The 21,535-nt window shown below is 40.5% G+C and overlaps 1 protein-coding gene across 2 annotated transcripts; it reads left to right on the top strand.

The window, feature by feature from the left end:
• The first annotated feature begins 68 nt into the window (after window positions 1-68).
• fra10ac1 (FRA10A associated CGG repeat 1) lies at window positions 69-20,506 on the top strand. Of its 2 annotated transcripts, XM_085416444.1 has the most exons (14): window positions 71-168; window positions 2,174-2,253; window positions 2,452-2,544; window positions 2,774-2,819; window positions 2,990-3,066; window positions 3,256-3,339; window positions 3,487-3,571; window positions 5,822-5,867; window positions 14,317-14,430; window positions 16,721-16,763; window positions 17,183-17,316; window positions 17,913-17,963; window positions 19,260-19,344; window positions 19,968-20,506. In XM_085416444.1, exons 1-14 carry the CDS (start codon window positions 151-153, stop codon window positions 20,008-20,010), a joined length of 999 nt encoding a protein of 332 aa, XP_085272570.1. In that variant the 5' UTR covers window positions 71-150; the 3' UTR covers window positions 20,011-20,506. The 2 variants fall into 2 exon arrangements, with proteins under 2 accessions (XP_085272571.1, XP_085272570.1); XM_085416445.1 differs by lacking the exon at window positions 14,317-14,430 and having other exon boundaries at window positions 69-168.
• The last annotated feature ends 1,029 nt before the right edge of the window (window positions 20,507-21,535 follow it).

Below are 21,535 nucleotides of genomic sequence, written 5' to 3' on the forward strand. Positions count from 1 at the left end.
GGACTTATTTCTTGATTTTTCTCAGATTCTTCTAAATATAATTCGTGTAGGTCTGCGTCATCATACCGCGACTTACTTCCTACGTCATCACATGGCGATTACATTTTGTAAACAGTCAGCGGCAGTTCATAGGGAGGAAAAAAAGAAGCCATGGATGATCTTGTGAAGGTAAACTTTTATACATGCGATATAGTCGCGTCTCTTCTTTTGCAAACAAGGCTGTGAGGACGCGTTCGCGTAGTTGTTAGCAGCCAGTTATCCCCCTCACAGATACGTGTGTCGGTGCTGCCTACTAACGCCGTGTTGGTTCCTGACTGCTTCACTGGTCACAGTCAGGGATGAGCGGTGTCTGTGGCGCGTGACAGGTCCAAAGCGGTCAAAGCACGAGCTAAAGCGCGTGCCTGCGTGAAATTCACAGCAGTCAGAGTCGCCGTGCACCTGCTACAGTGTCATAGCTCGTTTCTGATGACGGGACCTCCAAAATATCTCACTTTATTCACTATTTCATCCATCATTGAGCACTTGCTCTGCCACACCGAGTGAGGGAAAGCTATAGTCTCTCGTTGTAACAGTTACTCCATTTGTCTTCTTTTAGCCAGACATTTGGTGACTTTGAGAGATAAATTACACAAAAACAATTTTTTTTACATCATTAAAATGTGATTTCCGATTTCTGGGTGTGTTCTATGGGTAATATCGTTGCTTATATTGATAAATAGGCTTCAGCCAAATAGATTTCTGAAGGGGTTACATATAACATAAAGAAATGACCTGTTTTGAAAGTATTTTTATGACTCTGCATTATTGTACCAACCTTTTGTTCAACATTATTATCAGTACAGACCGTTCTGGCCACTTTAAATGTCTCTATAGAGGTATTTTGTTATATTTGTTGCACTTTTATTGCTACACCCAAGGCAGGATCTTTCTTGACAAAGACATTTTTAATGTCAAGGAAACTTTTCACATGGATAAATAAAGGCTATATAAAATTTACATTTCCAAATATTGATTGCAGCTTCTACTTGTGACAGGAATGTGTTTTCTGGGTAGAAATGACTTGATATCATCGAGCTATGCAGACATGTTTGACAGATTACAGGCCAACCGGATATTATTTTTTTCAGCAGACAATCACTTTTGGGGCGAGACACTGGGTCAAATTCATCCCATATCCATTAAGATGGACTTTTAGATCAACCAGTCTGGGTTAAATAAATGAAGAGATGATTTTATGGAAGCTCGAAACATTCATGAGACATGAGAACTGTCTGTGTTCCCACTAAATTTGGAGGCCGGCACTTGTGGAATAAAATAGAATGGGATCATTCTAGTTTTTATGTTTTCATGTCTTAATTATATCGGACAATTATGTGATAATAGATGCTTTTCTCCAAAAAACAGTGTTGTGAATACCTAAAAACCTAACAATAAAATCTCTCTCCTACTCTCTGTTTATTCATGTCAGACAGGAAACTTGTAGACACTTATTATAAAGGAATGCTTGGCCTGAGACAAAATTGACCTGGATCAAACTATAAAGGCATAGAATATGTTCTAGTTAACTTAAACCTGACCTGTTATGCTTCCTGTTTTCTTTATTTTCTGTTATATTTATACCCTTACAGTATTAAACATGATTAATGTTTGAAAGAATGAGGTGAGACTGCTGCAGCCGAGTTTCTGTTTTATGTTTTTTCCCCCCACCTTTGGGTCTCTATGGTGTGAAAGTGAGGAGCCATCTATAATATGGTTAATTTAAGCACATAGGAGCTCAGTCCACCTGCTGTTTGAACCCATTCTTTATCAACAATCAAAAGAAAGTTGACTTAAACTGATGGGGTCTGTTTTGTTTCAGACACAGAAAGCACTGATCAGAGGAAATATGCAAAAATGCCCTCCCTCATTCAGAAATGCATACTTTAATGGTTTTATATATATGTGTGTGTGTATATGTGTGCAGCAGATGTTAATACATAGTGTCATGTTTACTCTAAGATCAGTCATTACCCTATTTGTGTCACAAGTTGCAATACATGTCTCACAGTTAGGATGTACAGTACAAGTGTACGCATGCATTTTTTAACTAATATGCCTAATTTTGCCAGAAAGTGTGTGGATGATTCACAAATCATCAGATATGATTCACAAATCACTTCCTGTGTTTCCTCAGGTTCACGGGGGCGGCGGTTATGACTCTGACTTCAGTGATGAAGATGGACAGGGAGAGTCCTCACAGAGAGGCCTTAAAAGGTCAAATGAAGGCTACAGAATTATTTAGGCTCAATGATACTTTTTCGCTTTATTCACATTTGGCTCAACTGAACTCCTGGTACTGTATCTGTGCTGACCAAATGAGATGGGATTGTACAGATGATAATATGAATAAACACAAGTGTTTTTAATCCATTTTTTTCACAAGCTTTCTGCTATTATGTGTACCTTCTACAGGAAACATGAGGAGGAAATCTTACAGAAGCCGTTTCAGAAAGGTCGCCACTCTAAGGTGGCTCACCGCAGCTTGCACTCAAATGAAGTGGACAGGTATGGTGACTAATAGCAGATCGAATAAGTGCTAATAGCTTTTAGCTGCTCGCATTTTACCTATGCACACTACAGTTAATGTCAATTCTTATGGGCCAATCTGATTAAATGCTCTCAGTGGATTGTTTTTTCTTTGCAAGCTATCACACATGATCTTGTTTTGTTTTTTTTGTCTTTTTTTGATTAAAAATGCATCATTTATATTTATATATATTTTTGTTTTGTTTAGAGAAGAAGCCCGGAACAGACGAGCCCATCTGATATCCATGAACGCCGTATCCTTTCTCAATTTATCATTTCTTTCGGCTGTGAGTAGACGACGAAGAGGCTGATGAAACGTAACTTTTTAAGATATTAAAATGTGATGCGGTGGGAAATTTTAGGCTGTTTACAGTTGCAAAAGTTAACATTGAACAACAGAATGACCTTAAGCAGATGTCTCCAGTTTGAGCGGCACAAGAAGTTTGTCGGTGATTACATACTGTATTACGGGGGACAGATGGTTGACTTCAAGCGCTCAGTGTGAGTAATCTTACTCACAGTCAACTCTGGGGAACAGTCAGCTTCTGTCACTCCAGGCAAAATAATTGCAATATGTCTATACATCACTGCAATCCAGTTAATCATTTCATTAAAATTGATAGTTGCAGAAGTTGTTTTTCGGTTTATGCGCGCTCATAAACGTTGTCATTTTACATTTATTCCCCGTAGAGCCAAGGACAAAACAGATCTAGACGTGCTGCGTGAAAACCATCGTTTCCTCTGGAGGGATGAGGACGAGGAGGACATGACATGGTGATCAACTTAGTGGCATCAGTAATAATGAATTAGTTTTTTACCTGTTCAGTTCTCTTCCGAAAAGTCTATACGTTACATTAGAAGTTAGTTAATGATGTGTGTGCTGATTTTCTTAGTTGCTTGTGGGGTTTTTTTCTGTGGCAGGGAGAAAGAATTGGCCAAAAAGTATTATGACAAGCTGTTTAAAGAATACTGCATAGCTGACCTCAGCAGATACAAGGAAAACAAGGTGAGAGGAATGGAAATATAATTGATTTCTTATTAATTTTTAAACAGTAATACAGCTTATGTAAAGCAGTTTCTGTATGATATGATAGCATTTTTGAATATTTGAAAGCATTTAAAAATTGTCATATAAAAAAAGGCAGTTTCACACAAGGTGCAGGAATTAAAACCTTAAATTACAGTTCAAATGAAGGTAGCACTTCATGATACCATGCTTAACCCCTGGGGGGTCTTGGGTCGATTTGTGGCTCTAGGTCCGATAGTGTATGCATTTTTCTAAGACCCCCCAGGGGTTAATAAATTATACATTTATAGTTAAATAAACTTTAGTATAAAGTTGATATAAAGTGAATGCTAATGTTAGCTAATCATGAGTAATATTCATGTTACTTATGTAGTTTTATTTATTGCATTATGTCAACGAATGGATTATAATTACAGTCTGACAACTTAAGCACACATGACATTTACTATACTGGAGTAAACTACATGTGTCAGTTATTACCAAAAGGTAATAACTCAAGTTTAGCCCCCTATAGCATGTCTTAGTAACACACTTGGGCCATTATTTTCCCCAAAATCTAACCAAGCAGCCAGTTAAAATCAAAGTAAACAGAAGGTAAAACAGGGAAAGGATCAGGACACATCTCCAGGTTCACAATGTTGTGACTGCTTGCACAGTTAGGTTCAGAATCTGTTGGAGAGACAGAGGCTTTCCTCTGAACGTCACAGCAGTTGCCTTTAAATCAAACACTCAAGATGTGATGGAAGTGCCGACTTCAGCTTTAATTCGGAGGCTTTTACACAAATGTTTTCATTTCTTTTATGCAGAGTCTCTCATATTTGGAGGATCAAAATTAATTGGACAAACTGACATCATTTTAAATATAAATATTGTTTTTAATACTTGGACGAAACTCCTTTAGAGTCCATGACTGCCTGAAGCCTAGAACCCACTGATGTCACCAAATGCTGTTTCTATTCTTGAGATGCTCTCCCAGGATTTTACTGTAGCCTCCACGGTTTGCTGCTTGTTTGTGAGTCTCTCTGCGTTCAGCTTTATCTTCATTAAACTGAAAAACATGCTGCATTGAGTTGAGATCAGATGAAACTCTCAGGGTGCTTTTGCACCATACTTTGGGTCATTATCCATTTGTACTGTGAAGCACTGTCAAAGCCATCTTCTGTGGGTCTTTCAGGCTTTTTAGTGTTGCTGAGCTGTCCACTACTCCTAAACTTTCTACTGTCCCCCTGATAGGTTAATGTTATTTTTTGTCAATTAAAATAAGTCCACAGATCAGTCGCATCTCGATTGTTTGATTTCAAATCCACTCTGGTGGTATACGGAGTCAAAACTACAAAAATTATGAACCAATTTCTAAATCCTAGAAATCGATTTATCACTAACGCACCTACATGCGCTATAAGATAACATTACAGTGCCCGTAGATACCTCAGCAATCAGCGTTACAAGGACCTGCTCCAGTATTCCAAAAAAGATTACACTAATTATCCCTGCAGTGTTGCCATGTGTAAAGGTTAATATTACCTAAGTCTCACTAATCTCCATAATAGCGAGCCCATTTTAGCCTGAAGTTGGGGGTATGATGTGTTCTGGCGCTCTGCTCTGTCTCCAGTGATCGCTGAGCCTTTTTGGAGCGAGGCCAATGTTTAAAACTGATGAAAAGTGGCACACGTGTGGCCCAACTCAGTATCTCCTGCATTTGTGCTGATGAGTTTTCTGTGCACACATCTCTTTTACGCTTACACCTCCGACATGGCGCACAATACACAATACCTGGAATTATCTATGTTTATCGGAGGCACTGTAGGTAAATTGAAACATTTCAATTTAAAAAGTCCAAGCCGCTAAACACTAAAAGGTTGTGCACTTGATTTATTCACTAGTTATTCTAAAACGCCTACGAATAAAAATATAAAGGGCGAGTTGCAATACGTGGGGTCAAAAGGACACCACTTACTATAGATGTGTTTACATTAACAAGTTAATGTGCATGCACAGCATTTAATAATAAGAGTGCATGGGTGAATAAACACAAATATATGCAGTCCTTATATTCTCAGTTGTTTTTCTGATCCAACTGCCTTCGAAAACTAATAAGCATTAAAAGGTGGGAACAACACAGCTATGGCTTGCAAGCTATATGGATGGAAATGGATCTGATGCTTTAGTTGGTTTCGTGTATATGATTTTGCTCATTTATGCTCATTTAAAAAAATCTGTGCCCAACAGTTTGGATTTCGATGGCGGACAGAGAATGAAGTCGTCTCTGGAAAAGGTATGGCATACACCTGTTATATGCTTGCATGGTCCTGCTAATGTTGCTGTGTCGAGCACTTGCATTTGATTCGTAGTGAGAATAAGGAAGAGAATAAGCTGGAAAACAGCCTGGAGAGGTGGAGGTATGCTGCGGGGAGAGGAGGGATGCAAGTCAGTTGAAGCAACACAGAGTAGGTGTGTGTGTGTGTGTGTGTGTGTGTGAAAAGGGGACGGGTGCAACAGTCATGCTGCAAGGAGCAAAGGTAGTGAAGGTAGAATAAAATACCTGGGGTCAACCATCCAAAATAATGCAGAGCTCACAGGGTGGAGTGGGTGGAGACGAGTGTCAGGGGTGATTTGTGACAGAAGGAAGAACAAAAGGTAGAAAGAAGCCAAGCTGGAGATGCTTATATTTTTAAATGGGAGTGATCATGATGGACAAGATTAGAAATTAGGCACTTTATATTGTAAGGTAAAGACCCTACAATAATACAGTAATACGCAATATTAGCCTCCTAAGACCCGAACTCTTCCACGTCATGCATTTTTAATTTCTCTTTGGTATTTGGGCTGATTGGGGCCCGATGAGTGTAAAAACAAAGAATTACCAGATTATTATTTTTTTACCTTATTTTTGTTTTTAAGAAAAATAAGAGCCACATATGAGGATATTCATTTAAAATTTTGATAGAACAGTAGCAGTATAATGTCCTTGTAAGTGGATATCAGGCCCTTGTAGAGCAAAATTGAGTATTTTGGTCTAAATAACCCACATATGTAGGTCCTAGGAGGTTAATAATGAACCCCAGTAATCAGACTACCCCCTTTGAGCAAGGCGACGGTGGGACGGGAAAAACTCCCGCTTAACAGGAAGAAACCTCCAGCAGAACCAGGCTGAGGGAGGGGAAGCCATCTGCCACGACTGGTTGAGTGAGGGGAGGAAGACAGGAAAGGCAGCATGTAGGATATGCAGGGCGGTGGTGGTGATAGGGTGAAGGGAGGAAGATGATCTGCTGTGACGAGCCCTAAGGGGAGAAGTGATCTTAAATTGCAGTAAAAAGCATACTTGTTGAGCAAAGAGATCCGATTTAATCAAGAGGCTGGAACCGAATCCTTATTGCATAATATTCTATGTAATGCTGACATAAAGTCCGGATTCAGGGAGGTGTTGGAGATATTTTAATCACTATTTGTGACGTTTTTGCTTGCAGTGATGCTCTAAATTCACATTTTAGTGAACCTCAGTGAACCATAGTGAAGTGGGATTATAGCTTTCTCACCCACACCTCACATCCTTCTCCACTAGATGGAGACAGAGATAAAGACAATTCACACAGCAGTACATCAGCTATGATTGGTGCTTCCCTTCAGGAGTCTCTCCACATGTCAGGCTCTTTAAAAAAATCTGCCTGCTGCAATTTGGTTTGACTTTATGGCTCTCCAGAATGGCGTCATAAATCTTTAAACGATTTGACCTTTCATCTGAATTTTCTTTCCGTGTTTGCTTGTGGCTTCCCATCTTAAGCAGCCGCGGATTAATCTGTCCATTGATACCCAACACTGTAGCTTTCTGATAGCGCTGGACTAGCTTGATGGTTTGGCAGTGGTTCCATGATTACTGTTGCTATTATTGCTCAGGATTAGTACAACACCTCTCTGTCTACCACTGCATTTGTGTGACAGTGGTATTTATAAGTTTACCTGGAAGGACAATAGCTGCTGCTCAGCAAGGGAGCCTGCCTTGACAGCTCATTAATAAAGTGAGCTTCACACACATACACAATCTCATATACACACATACACATATGCAGAGTCATTTAACATTTAAATTATTATTATAATTATGTTTATACCAGTACAACCTCACAAACACACAAACAGCGTGTCTGGGAAAGCTGACTAAACCAATATGTTGTTCCGGATTAAGACAGTGTAATCTTGGACTCTGACAGTTCAAGCCATGTAGCAGTACTCTACAGGAAGTGGGATTAGATTAGGTCAGATGCACTGCACTTTAGCTGCCTCAGCTGTGATTTGTGGACATTAATAATTACTAGAGACATGCTCCTTAAGTACTGTTTAGAGCATGGGACTCTAAACCCTCTCCAGTGAGATCAATACTAAATAAATTCTGTAAGTTGGGCCTGACGCCCCCGTTCAGACGTGAAGAATACACTGGTGCAAATCTTTGTCATGGATTGAGTGTAACAAGAGTTTGATTTGATTTGTAAGCTGATATAGGGTGTCATCAATCACAGACACTTGAATCTTGGCAACAATCTGTTGGCGAGTCATCAACGTGAATGTTTTTGATTTATTGTTCAATTACCAGCAGTTCCACTTGGACTAAGTGTTGCTAGTCCGAGCTCGTGTAGTACTGCTTCCCGTCAATTAAACTGATCTTGTACCACCTCCGATGGCCACTTTTTACTTTTGCTCTGGCATGAATACCTTTTTTGGAAACCATCCCCTTATCATCGCTGCTTTCTGTGCACCTCAGATCATGCTGGTGGATAATGCTGACTAGTCTCCATCCAATAAGGTTGGATCACGAAGAACACTGACCTTTCTTTTCATTGCTATAGTGTTATATTGGATCAAGGAGTGCACAGTACCAAAAAGTTTCATTCTCTCTTCTTTTTGGGGGGGTTCACAGGTTATCCTCCCACTGGAATCTTGCTGCCGATTTTTTTGAAGAATGAGATGTACTTCTAGTCCTTGCTGATAACTTTCTTTCTCTCATCTCAGTGCCTTTATACTTCTGAAAGTTCCACATGAATTCCTGTAGTTGAATATAACAGAAAGCTACAAATGTCTCATATTAACAGATCTTAAAGGTACTTTCTTGGTTTTCTTTTTTTTTTCTAAACAGAAGTTGTCATTTGTGTTTGGGAGAGTAGCATGAAAACTTCTAGAGTTATACTTGGTTGCATACAAGCGAGTATAACTGTGGACTGTGGCTTTCCATGGAGGGTACATGGACATGTATTCACCCTCTGCCTATGAGATAGATATGGATAGCATTGCAATAGTGACATATTCATATAAACAATGAGCAAAGTTTCAGAAAATGAGTCGAGACTGCTATGAACATCTTTTTTTTTTTTCGTGCTCTTGACTGCAAACACACAAGCATGAACCACTTGCTGTTCATTTTTAAATATGCGGGGCAGCCAATCAGAAGACAGTTACTTTAAAGTTCAAGAATAAAAACATAAACAAAATAGCTGAGGCTAGGTTGTTGTAGGTGGGCCTCCTGTCAGGGTACACACTGACACAGCAGGAGTTAGGTTTGACCCAGCTTCTGCTGCCTTGGAATAAATGCCACTGGTAGCCGAAATGTGAAGCCACTTTTAGCATTATACTACTGTCACACTTCAATGAGTGGTTGAAGACTGGCAAAACAAAATTAGGGCCAGGTCTGCGACTGCTTGCAATCACTGGCGTTAAAACCACATTAAGATGTTATTAGTTTGCAATTGATTGCATGCAACTGCTAACTTGACCCCAATCTGTTTATGATAATAGGGCAATGAACTGTGTTGTATTGCAAAAATCTGCTGTTTAGACACAGAAATTGATGTTTCTAACATTCAGAGTTTAGCCAGAAATTCCTCCACAAGTGTTATATAATATCAAATTAAAATTACTGCTGGGATCTGCTAAGTCAAGTCAACTACTGTAAAGCTGTTCTCACTGGCGCACATTGCCAATAATCAGCTGGGGTCAATCTGTGTGCGTTTGTAAATGAGATTATTTGAAAACCTTCACCAATCTGTCACAGAGAGTCACAATCAGTCGCAGTCAGTCTGCAACTGTTTTGAGACAAGTTGCCTCCCAACTGGCAACCTATGCAACTGTTTTGCGTTTGAAAGCTGTCGACCACACGCTGTGGGTGTTGCAGGCTCAAACTGTGGGCGACCAACTGATCACTGCAGCAACTTGCAGTGAAAAAATTCAGTGCAGTTACCAGGCAACCACAGATTGGTTGGTTTAATTATTTTACGGTCGCAAAAAGGGTGCCATGACATGCTGATTTAGTTGATATGATAATCAGTTTCCTTTTTTTGGCTTTTCATTGTTTGGTGTCACATTTTTACTTATTTCATTTTGCTCTGTCCTGGATTTTCTACTGTTTGCTTATCTAAACGTTTGATCCTGCCTCTGCTCCATCTACATTTATTTGTTGTTGTCAGGTTCATATAAAGCAACTACTCCACCCTTAAATGAGCAAATTCAAATAATGTTATATACTATCCTACATCCTGGTGGTTTCCTTTCAATTTAAATAAAACAAAAGTGACAAGCCAATTTAATTTAAGGGGTGAGATCGTTTCTGTTGCTTTAAATGATTCCTTCAGCTCGGCCTGTGTTCTAGGCAGGCTTTGCACATAGTAAGTATATCCTGCTGGGCTCTCATTTGCCAGACAAAATACATCAGCTCCAGAGAAGTAACTGAGTGTATTTTAAGTGTGAGAAGTGGAAGCTCATTATCCGACAGTGCTCAAAGCTTTCAGAGTTTCCCAGTCTAACAGCGGCCAGTGTCACTGTCTCCATTCCTATTGTTTCAAAGTGTGAGTGTCAGAGTGTACCCTACAAATGTCAAAATTTGAATATTTCTCTGTGTTTTAAAGAGGGACACATAGATGTAACACAGATATTCTTGTGCAGATAGAGTATAGAATGCTTTCATAGTACTTTGTAATGCTATTTAGTCTGAGCAGTGAACTCAAAGTCATTGTGGAAGACAGACCCCATAAAAACAAAAAGCAGGCTAAACCTGATCAAGCATCAGAGGTGGGAGTGGGTGGTCAGAGAAGCATCCATCTGATTCCTAGTTACATTTCCAATATTTGAAAAGTCTGCCTGAGGGAACCATATATTTTCCACAGGCTGCACTTTTATTGAAGGCATTTTACTTTGGGAATAGGCAAGGTTAGAGTCCTGGTGAGTATCAAGATTTAGCTGAAAAACAACAGCGGATGCAGACACTCACAGTGACCACCTGAAGTCTGCATCCTCACAGGCTTTTCAGTCACTAAATGATCTGAAGGGTCATTTTGAGTTATTTAAGAGTACAGTACAGTCCATGTACCTTTGAACAGAGTCAGCTCACTGTGCAGCAGTAGAAGCTGTTGCATGTGACAAGCAGTTTTGTGATGATCGTGATATTAAACAAACAGGTCAGCATTATGGGAAACTTGCGTATTTGCTTTTGCTTACAGCCCTGACCCTAAGAAACAGGAGTTGACGTGTATCATCTCTCTGTCTGTTTGTCTTATGGCAATAAAGTCCGCCTGCCAGCATCTCTTCATCTCTATTCATCAGTCTGTTTGCTGCCTCTTAGGAGTAGCAGTCTAAGCAGCCTCTCTCTCTGTCTCTCTGCTAACATCCTCCAGCTCATCTGGGTGGGGGGGACACAAAGGTGTTCCCAAGCCAGCCGAGAGAGCGTGTCCTAGGTGTGCCCTCGCCTAGGAGGCGTCCAAGATGCCAAACGACCTCGACTGGCTCCATTTAATAATGAGAAGTACCGGCTCTACTCCAAACCTTTGCCGAATGACTGAGCTCCTTACCTTATTTCTAAGGGAGAACTCAGCCGCCCTTTAAAGCCAATTACTCGATCTCATTCTTTTGGTCACTACCCAGAGCTCGTAGCCATAGGTGAGGGTGTGAACATAGCTCAACCAGTAAATCGACAGCGTCGCTGTTTTCACCACGAGCGACTGCTACAGTGCCCGCATCACTGCTGGCACCACACCAGTCCGTCTGTCAATCTCCCGCTCCACCCTCCCCTCGCTTGGGAACAACTCCTCCGCTTGGGGCACCAATTCGTCCAGACCCAGAGTGGGCACTCCACCTTTATCTGGCGTCACACTTGGAGGTGCTAATTCTCATTCCCACTGTCCTCACAAGTGACCTCGAACCGTTCCGCTGCGAGTTTCACGCCACCTTCTCATGAAGCCAACATAGCCAGATAGTCCACAAAACACAGAGATGAGATCCTGAGCCCACAAACGCAGAGACGCTCCGCAACCTGGCTGCGCCTAGAAATTCTGTCCATAGAAAATCAAAATCCCTTCATCTTACTAATTAAAAAGTAAAAGAAAACAAACTACAAGCATTGGTATTTGTGATTTTAAGAAAAAGTTTTTATGGGATTGATGTGTTAGACTTTTAAGTGTGTTCAGTGACTTCGCTCAGCTGGATGCCTGCCAAGCCCTTATAAGAAGAGAAAAACTGTCCATGTTTGTGCTCGGTTGGTTGTGTCCTGTAAATAGTTTTTCATAATAGTGGTCTTTGGCCAGAGTCCTTTTCTGGCTGCAGGGGATTTTTAATGAATTATTTTTTTTATTTTTTACTGCAGCACCGCTAGTGACCACAGGGAAAAATGAACAGCAAGACTAAGGTGTGGTTCTGTGTGCAGCTCTGCTAATGTGTGTTTCCAGAAGTTCCACACGGTGCTAATCTAAGTTAATTGGCTCCCTTGTTGTAGCTTTACATGAAAGTGGATTGGATCTTTTTTGTCTAACCCAGCGCGGCACGTCCGGTCTGATAGCAATCCCTTTGATAGAAGGGGGGAAAAACCCAGACAAATGTGTCATTTCGCATCATCGTGTGGACTTGGCAGTTATCCAAGAGTGAATAAAAAGTGAATGCACGCTAGTTCAGGTCACTCCCTTTGACATCATTAAGTTAGTGTTAATCATGCACCCATCTGTCCTGTGGTAATTATCCGTCTTGATCTCGGGTCGCTGGCTGGTGGCATTATTAACCAATGACGTAGGAGGACCGGAGTTTCCTCTCCTAACTGGATTCATCTGCTTTTTTCTTTTTCTCTTTCATGTGGCACGTGAGGCTCACCTGATGTGTAAAAAAAAAAATACCTGGCGCCTCTCAACAGTTGAAATCCTTCTTTTCTTTCACCAGAAAATCCGATATAGCTCGCATCCATCCGTCAGTTTTTTTAAAAAGCTTACCGCAGTTGGCTTTGGGTAAAAAGAAGCGGTGTGCCACCCCGGTCAGGCCACCACTCCATCACTGTGTATAAAACTTGTTTTATAAAGCAGCAATTCTCTCTGCATCCCAGTTTTTTGTTTTAAACCAGTTTTCCAAATACAGTACCAGGGACTTGTTGTAAGGTTTCAAGTGTGAAATTTCTGGGCCCAGGGACTGAAAACTATCAGAAATACGTTGACAAACTACTTCCTGGCCTTGATTGTATTTAGTTTTTGACATTTATTTGTCAAAGAAATTGCCTGGAAACAGATTTATATTGGCTCCACTCTCCCAGGGTCACATTTGTGTGTAGCTGGAGGGCTCCACACATTCGAACGCTCCATGTTGTAACCTTCGAATAAATCACATTCTTCTCTGTTTTACACTGAGCTGCTTCTCAAAGGGAGCAAGGGGAATCAGAATGATGTTCAAGGGCGCTTCTTTATTTTTAATATGCAAAGCAGAACCTTTTAGAGACTTTCTTTACACATGTTACGTCCGGCTTTAACAACAGATAAGAAAATAATTTTTTTTCATAGGCATCGTGATCGTCATTGAGGTCACAGGAACAGGATATGCTGACATTTTCGAGTAATATAAATACTTTTAGTGACATCCTGACGTTCTCTGTGACATCACCGAGGAGTTGATATTTGTGTTTTGACTGGAAATTGTTGGATTCTTTCACGGGTCTCTTTTGTAAGTACAGTGTCTCCCCCTGACACATAAACTCAAGTAAACCTCATTTGAACCGTAGCCAGAAGTGTCTTCTTCTAAGCTGACGTCACTGGATCTTAATCTCATACAGCACGTGAAGAGAGAGTCCGCCCTACGGCTCAAAGTGGCCCGAGTCCACGAGCCCTGCGTCATCTCACCTGAATGTTTACAGTCGCAATCCTTTCCAGGTGAGGGCAGGCATCACTTTCCTTTCACGGAGTTAGGAATTCGTGCCAAGACTGGATGGCTCTGACGCATTCGCTCCCTCTGCTGCAATCTGGAGGAACCCCGGAGACCAGATCAATGCCACCTTAAGCTCCTCTGGGGATAACAGGCAGCCTGTACAGCGGCTGGAGGGAGGCCTGAAGGGATGAGACGAGGGGAAGAAAGGGAGATGAGAAGGAGAAAGGGGATAAGGAGGAAGGGGTGTAGAGATAGACTGCGGTGGGTAAAAGTGAGCAGCAGGGTTTGAAGGTTGTCTGACAGAATCTTTTTGGAGATTCTTAGTCTGTCACTACTAAAACACATCCTTCTTATTCTGTTCGCTTTTCTAGTGTAAAGGTTAGAATTTCACACGATAATTCACAAGTTGCCTGCAGTTTGTTCGAGCCCTCACTCAGTAATTATATCAATTAAAAATGCATTTCTTTGCTTCATGAATTGGTGTTAACAAGAGAGCTTACAGAAAAAAGCGGGCATGAGTGTAAACATGTGAAATATTCAGATTTGTACATGTGAGCTTCTTCACGTTCCAGGTCAGTTCCAGTGTGGAAACAAGCACTGCGAGAAGGAGGAAGGCCTCAAAAGCTGGGAGGTGAATTTTGCCTACGTTGAACACGGGGAGAAGAGAAACGCACTGGTCAAACTCAGTAAGGAAAAAAAGAAGAGAATTATCTCTTTATTTTATAGCCTCATTTTTTGGAAAAGGTGTGGCTGTGGCCCAGCAAATGGTCCCTATCTATGACCTTAGTCATAATGATCCCCCTTCAGGTTATTATACTGCTGAAAATAATTACTGTAGTTGGAGGAGTCAGTTAAGCAGGAAATGAAAGACTTTTAACAAGCTGGTCTTACAGGTCACGTCCAGGTTCTTTCTCCTCACAAGAAAAAATAAATCCCACTTTGTGCCAAATTAAAATTCATTCTTTAGACAGTCCCTATTGTTTAAACAGTAATGAAACGTGATTTGGCAACCCCAGTGCCTCAGCTTTACTGGAAAAATATGATCCATAAGGATGATGATGCATTGGTTCATGAGCAGAGTTATTAGGAATCTTTTTTTGTGTTTTGGGAGAAAAACATGAGCTCCACCGGGTTCTTTCGTGCTTTCTTCTCTGTAGTTTATACACAGATGATTCATTTTTATCAACAGCATTCCCTTTGTATTAGAGGTGGGAATCACCATACAACTCGCGATACGATATTGTCACATTACTTAACGCATGATACGATATTATTGCGATTTTTTAAAAATATTTTGCGATATTTAAATTCTGCACATAAAGGTAAACTTTATCAATATTCATTTTATCTAATATCAAAGTCTCACACTCAGTCTTTCTCTCATTTCAGTCAGTTTTATTGTTGACAAACTGAACTGTTTGTATTACAGTCTAGTCCAACTTAACTGAATGCAACCATCTGGTACAATTATAGCTATTCTGAACTATGCAATATGAAAACTATGCAGCCCCTTCAGCAACTGAAGAATTTGAAAGTAAATTAAAAAAAATATATAATTTTACATTAAATAAAAAAGTTTTAAACTTAATTAAAATTAAAAATGTCTTAAATTAAAATAAGTAAACTGTCATGTTTATTGCTGCCAAAAAAAAAAGTTAACCACATTTGGACAGTGAAGGAATGTCAGGACTCTTGCTCAGAAAAAGGATCAACATGCTCTGAAGTCAACATGCTCTGACTCCAGAGCATGTTGACTTCAGAGAAAAAATTGTTTGTAACAAAATATCGATTTCTGCTGTCCCTGTATCGATACATTATTAGCAAACAAAATATCACGATACTACACAGTATCGATTTTTTCCCCCCACCCCTACTTTGTATGTGCGCAATACTGTTATATACTGCTGAGCAAAAATCTTGAGCCACCGCTATTTTCTTTATATGTAGCGAGGAAAATGGGTCCATAGATCTATTAAAAATGTGCAAAAAAGAGAGAGTTTGTACAGTTCTAACAAGCTTGAAAGTCAATATTTGGTGTGACCACCTTTATTCTTCAACACAGCCTGAACTCTCTTATTCGGGCTTTCTTCTCTTTTCTTTAAGTAGTCTTCACGAATAGTTCCCCAGGCTTCTTGAAGGACATTCAAGGCTCTTCTTCAGATGTTGGCTGCTTTTGTTCTGTTCTCTGTCCAGATCATCCCTTTCCTTTTGTCCAGTTTGATTGAATTTTTTTTTTAAGGACACATTGCATAACATGCTGGGATATGCCAAGGTTTAAGCTAATAGCTTCCAGCAAAAATATTACTACTTAATGACTCTTAACATTTTTTTATTAGATAGCGATGGTGGAGACAGAGGAGGGAAGACACGCAGCAAAGGGCCACAGGTCAGATTCGAACCCAGGCTCAAGTTACTGCGTCTTGAACGGTGTTAGCTTTGATCAAATTGTGTCATTTTTGCTTTTTTTCATCAATTCGACTAAGGAAATGACAATTAGTTATGTGTTTTTGCGACGGGATACATATTTAACAATTTTAAATCTGTCCTTTGATAAAGCTGTGTGTCATGTATAGGTACTAATATTGGTCCATCGGTTGGGTGAGGTGACTTTTCCCACATGGGAATTATTCAGAGTTCAGTGTTAAATTGCTTGAAAAAAAACAAACGTTCCTCTGGAAATGGAAGCTTCTTGGAAGCCAAATATAAAGAAATGAAGGGTGACTCAAGACTTTTGAAGACTCAGCACTGCATATGAATCAGGTTGAACATTTTCTAAGTGTACACCGGGGTGATGCTGCAGTTACTGTATCTTCTATAGAAGCATCATTTTCAACCACTAGTAGTTACAAAAAGTGTGAGCATTAACACAGAAGCACCCTGACACTGTCACTATAATAACAATCGCAGGAGTAACAGTGGATCTATTTTTAGAGCCGCTACAATAGATGTGAATATGTCGTGTTGTTTCTGTTCTAGGACTTTGCCCTGAATGTTCTTTCAAACTCAACTACCATCACAAGTAAGCCGACTTTCACTTCGCCTTTTTCATGAACATGTAGCTCTGTTTGCCCGTGAAGACTGATTTCTGAGAGTGCGCTCGTCTGCTAAAAGTAGGCCAGGTCACCATGGACAGTCAGCACGTGTTGTTTTGTTGCTTGCAGAGGTTTAGAATTCAAAACATGATTCATATCTCCTGTCTGACCTTACCAGAGTGTCATGATTTTATCACAGTTTTTTGAATCTGGAAGCAGCTGTGTGCATTATAGCGTCGCTTTAGCTGCTGAAGGATGGCTGGAAGTCTTGTATTAGATGTTTTCATTAAAGCCGCAGTTTATTCGTGTTTTGGATGTGCCATTCAACCCACACGAAGGGTTTCACGTAATAGCATTTGAAACAGTGACTTGGCTGACGGTTTGGTCAATTTGTGATTCTGTTCAGGAGGAAGGAGGTGAAAGCAAAACCAAAGACTGAAATGCTCTTGGATCAGAACCAGAAGCCAGCGAAAGCAAAAGCAAAGAAGAAAAAGAGATCGTCGTCACATTCGAAGAAGCACAAACACAAGAAGCACCGAGGTAAAACTCCTCTGCTCTTCTTTCTGAATAAACGTTCCTTTAGAACAGTAATAGGATGAAAAAAATACCCTTGGGAGCAACCTTGTTTGCATTATGTTCTTCGAAATTATGTAATACCAACTTTTCTTTTGTGTTTGACATTTAGTTTTTTTTGTTGTTGCCATAATTTCCATTTGATCTCATCTTATTTTATTACAAGAGCTCCAAGCTTTAAAACTGCTATTATTTGTTCTGTTTTTTCCTCTTTCACTAAATTGTTTGTGCAGCAAAAACATTCATAACTAAAAACATACAGTTTATCCTCCCCCACCACATTAAACTGGAAGTACTGCACCCATAGGTGGTGCTGTAGGAGTCAGGTTTATGTTTTTAGCAATTATGCAAAATGTGTTGCCAGCAGGGAAGTTGCATGCAGAGTGCCCTCTGGTGGACAGAATGTGCAATGTTAACGCTCATAACACAGTTGAAGGGTGTCTCTCCACTGTGGGGCCAACAGTGTGGCAAGTCATGCACATAGTATTTTTAAAGTGTTCATTAAGGTCAGCAAAGGCCGGTAGCTGTGACTCTGATCGTTGCCTCTCTGTGTTTGTCTATAGATCGCTCCACCTCTTCCAGCAGCTCAGAGGAATTGCAAAACTCGGATAAAGGTAAAGTCACGATGGCCTGATGCACACAGACCCACAAACGCATTTTTAAAAAGATGTAGGGATGCACAGATCCCTAAACCTTTAGGTGAAATTTGCCATTTTGCCATTATGATAGGTCACCTATCTTACATATCTTTTAATTTTTTCCAAATTTTCAAATTTCAAATAGCTCTTCAATGTTGGAATCTGAGTTTATGATCTCCTTCATCTGAGCGCTGAACTGAAACTCTCCTCCAAACTTCTGCAGTGAAAGCACCCTGACACTCCCATAATTCCTGTAGTTAATGTTGTAACAGATAGCAGATCCGTGTTTTTCTCAGCATGCTTTTTGTCTCCGTTCTTTCTTTCTTTTTTCTTTTTCTTGTTTTTTTTTTTAACTTTACTGGAAACAGCATGAAGTGAGGTATGACTTTGCCCCCTTGTCCCTGTTCTGTTTGTTCAGCCAAGGTCTGGCTGGATAAATGTGTTGGTAGGTGGAGGTGTACACTCTGAGGTTATGTCACTGAGTTCCACATGCAGGTCCATACACAAAAACTCTTATGCTTTCTTTCTGCATCACACATGCTCAAAGCAATTGTATAAGGTTGGAGAAGATTAAATTTCCGACTCTGGTATTTAGTGTAATGTATAAGCAGCACTTTCAAAGAGGGGGGAGAGATTTTTAATATCAGGGAAGCACTTTGTGCCCTAGAAACTTTATATTAATGCCAGGGAAAATGAATGGAAAAATATGCTGCTTTGGCCCAGTATAGCATCACATAATTAGTGGCTTATGCTGATAACATATTTGTCTACTACAACCTGCCAAAACTTGTTTCTGAATAAATTTGTGAAGGAGGAAATAGGCCACGTTCTTGAAGAAGAACTATTTTGTTTCTGCAGGGTTTAGAGTTTACTTCCTAAACATTCACTGGTTGATCAGAGGCTATATGAGTGACAAATTAAAGGAAAACATCAACTCTTTATATTTATATTAATAAAGGGTTTCAGTGGGTGTGTTATGCGCATGATGGAGGTGATTTGGGTCAAAACACTCCACTCCTCTAACTGAGGTCTTTCTCTATTTAAAGACCTAAAGAGGTGATCGTGGCTCAAGAGTTTGGAGTTCGCCTTGTAATCGGAAGGTTGCCGGTTCGAGCCCCAGCTCAGACAGTCTTGGTCGTTGTGTCCTTGGGCAAGACACTTCACCCGTTGCCTACTGGTGGTCAGAGTGTCCAAAGGTGCAAAGGTTACCGGTTGACCCAGTTTTTCTTTGCTGTGAGTGCGACTGACTGCTCTCTGAAACTCTCCTACTAGACTCTGACGCTGGGGATGAGCCAGAGGACCAATCAGAAGGCGACCACTGGCGAGGACCTGCCCCTGCAGTGGAGGAAAAGTCGAGGTGAGGTTAACAGTTAGTGCTCGTTTTAAGCTTCCCGTTTGTCACAGTTACATGGGTTACTGCTGTCTATATAGCACTATGAGAGCTGCTTGCACACACTGCGTAAAGCTGCTCACAAAATCTTGAACACGTTTATGTCAACTTCCACCGAGCTTTGATAGGATAATGATGGTAATGCTTCTGAGCCATTTCACTGGCAGCAAATGGCTTATTACTCGAAATATTGGCTGTGCTAGTTTGGGTTTTATAATCCGTGTAATGAATATTTTTGATGTTATTATAAAATAATGTCAGGGAGAACATAAAGACCTGCCTCTTACAAATCTGACATTCGTATAGATTGGGTTCTACTTTCAGTCAAGAAAGCGATAGTGAGTAACTTAAGTGCATTTCAGGTCTGTTTGCTTTGTTTAAAAATGTTCAGTCTCTCTTGCTTCTGCCCCTCACTGTGTATTTGTTTGTGTTCTGGATCAGTGTTGTCAACATCATTTTATGCTGTATAGAGAACTGACACTGACCGAGTTATGCTGGGGTCCCCCCATAAGAAGCATCTAACAGTTTGTGTCAGTATCATGCATGACAGGAACTTACATTTCTGTGTTTTGCTTGTTGTGTCTCTTCAGGGAGGAAGAGTTTGATGAGTACTTTGAAGACATGTTTCTTTGAATCCGCTGGAATCAGTGGCTTCCCTGCTGCGACTACACTTCTGTGTCTTCTGAATACTTAAAGGTGTTCTGTTTGAGTCTTGACTGTATGTAGGTTTATTTCACTGCGAGTTCCATTACTGCCAATGAAATAAACATCGTGTTTACATGGCCTGTCCCTGTCACCTTCTCTTTATATCTGTTTTTGTTTTTAATGTTGCAAATTTTACCATTTTAATGTCCCTTTTTACGACCCAGCACATACAGGAAATGCTCTTTTTCTTTCCAGCCGTGGAGCTTGCCCCTTGCTTATGATGCATAACTTAATTAAGTCTTAATTCAATAACCTTGTCCCTAAGTCCCATTTGCAACTAAACCTGCATATATGATTGTTTTGTGAAGTGTTGCATAAGAGTCAAACCTTCTGCTCCTTAAAAAAAAAAAGGATTATCTTTAACTGCAGAGGGGAACTACATGTTGCTGGGGATTAAAGACCTTGGCTTAAATAAAGACAATTACCACATACTGCTCTGTCTGTGTCCTTTTTTACTTTCTGCTTTCTCGGGAGCACTCTTTCACTGTGTGATTCATGGCAATGTAAGCTAACAGGTAGTTAAGTACAGTCCACTGAGCAATAACAGCTTGTTTTGGAGTTTAGGCAGGATGCGATTCAGCCTGCAGCTACACTTGTACACCTTTTCAGCTGATCAATTGTGCTGTCAAAGTCCGTTTTCTTGGATATGTTGCTTATGTTTTTCCCTCGTGATTTAGAAGTTGAAAAGTAGCACCAATTTTTCGCTCTCATTGAAGAACCCAGAAAAAGTCCAGTCTGTATTCAAGTCCAAGTTTCCACAAAATAGATTCTCCTCAAACTAGATATTGGTTACTTGTGTCTTAACGTCAGCTGAATCTCAGCCATCCGAGTTATAATAAGACACTAACTTTTTATTCCAGTAGAGGTGGACTGTGAAGAGAGTTGCACTCGCCGACCTCTAAACTCTCCGGGGATCGAAGGGTCGCGTTGGCGCAGAAGCGTGCGGCGAAATGATAAATTACTGCTCTGTGTTTCATGTCACATATTTCACATTGTCAGTGGAGGCCTCAGCAGCATCCTGTCCTCTCTATGCAACGCACACGCTGGATTGCACTGCTGCAGCCGCTTTTAATTGTGTTATTTTCCTACACTTCAATGTGCAATTTCCAGCTTTCTCCAGGCGGAATTTGCACACAGCAGGTCACAGGCACAACACTGAGCAGAAAAGTGAGATGGTACTGAATCGGGCAGGGATCACAACCAATCCACTGATCCTCTTTCCCCAATGGCTCATCCAGCTTTGGAGCCTCTAAGATCCCCCCGGTGATATATGGCTTTCCGACGAGCACTGTCGCAGCTAAGCCCAGAGGATCTCAGGTTCACTCTCTGCCTGTGTTTAATTTTAATCGGCATAACTCAACTTGCGAAGAAGAGAGAAAACGTCGCCTCTGCACGTGCTGTCCTATTTTCAAGCCCAAAAAAGCGATGCTCTTTACTCTTTTGCATCCATAAT

This window comes from Rhamphochromis longiceps, linkage group LG8, assembly GCF_057381845.1.
Source record: "Rhamphochromis longiceps isolate RC_006_pf linkage group LG8, R_longiceps_female_GT1.1, whole genome shotgun sequence".
Lineage (NCBI taxonomy): Eukaryota > Metazoa > Chordata > Actinopteri > Cichliformes > Cichlidae > Rhamphochromis > Rhamphochromis longiceps.

Coding starts and splice junctions, on each gene's coding strand:
- fra10ac1 (XM_085416444.1), top strand. Junction 5,868..14,316: donor TGAAGTCGTCTCTGGAAAAG/GTATGGCATACA, acceptor TTCACGTTCCAG/GTCAGTTCCAGTGTGGAAAC. Junction 17,317..17,912: donor CAAACACAAGAAGCACCGAG/GTAAAACTCCTC, acceptor GTTTGTCTATAG/ATCGCTCCACCTCTTCCAGC.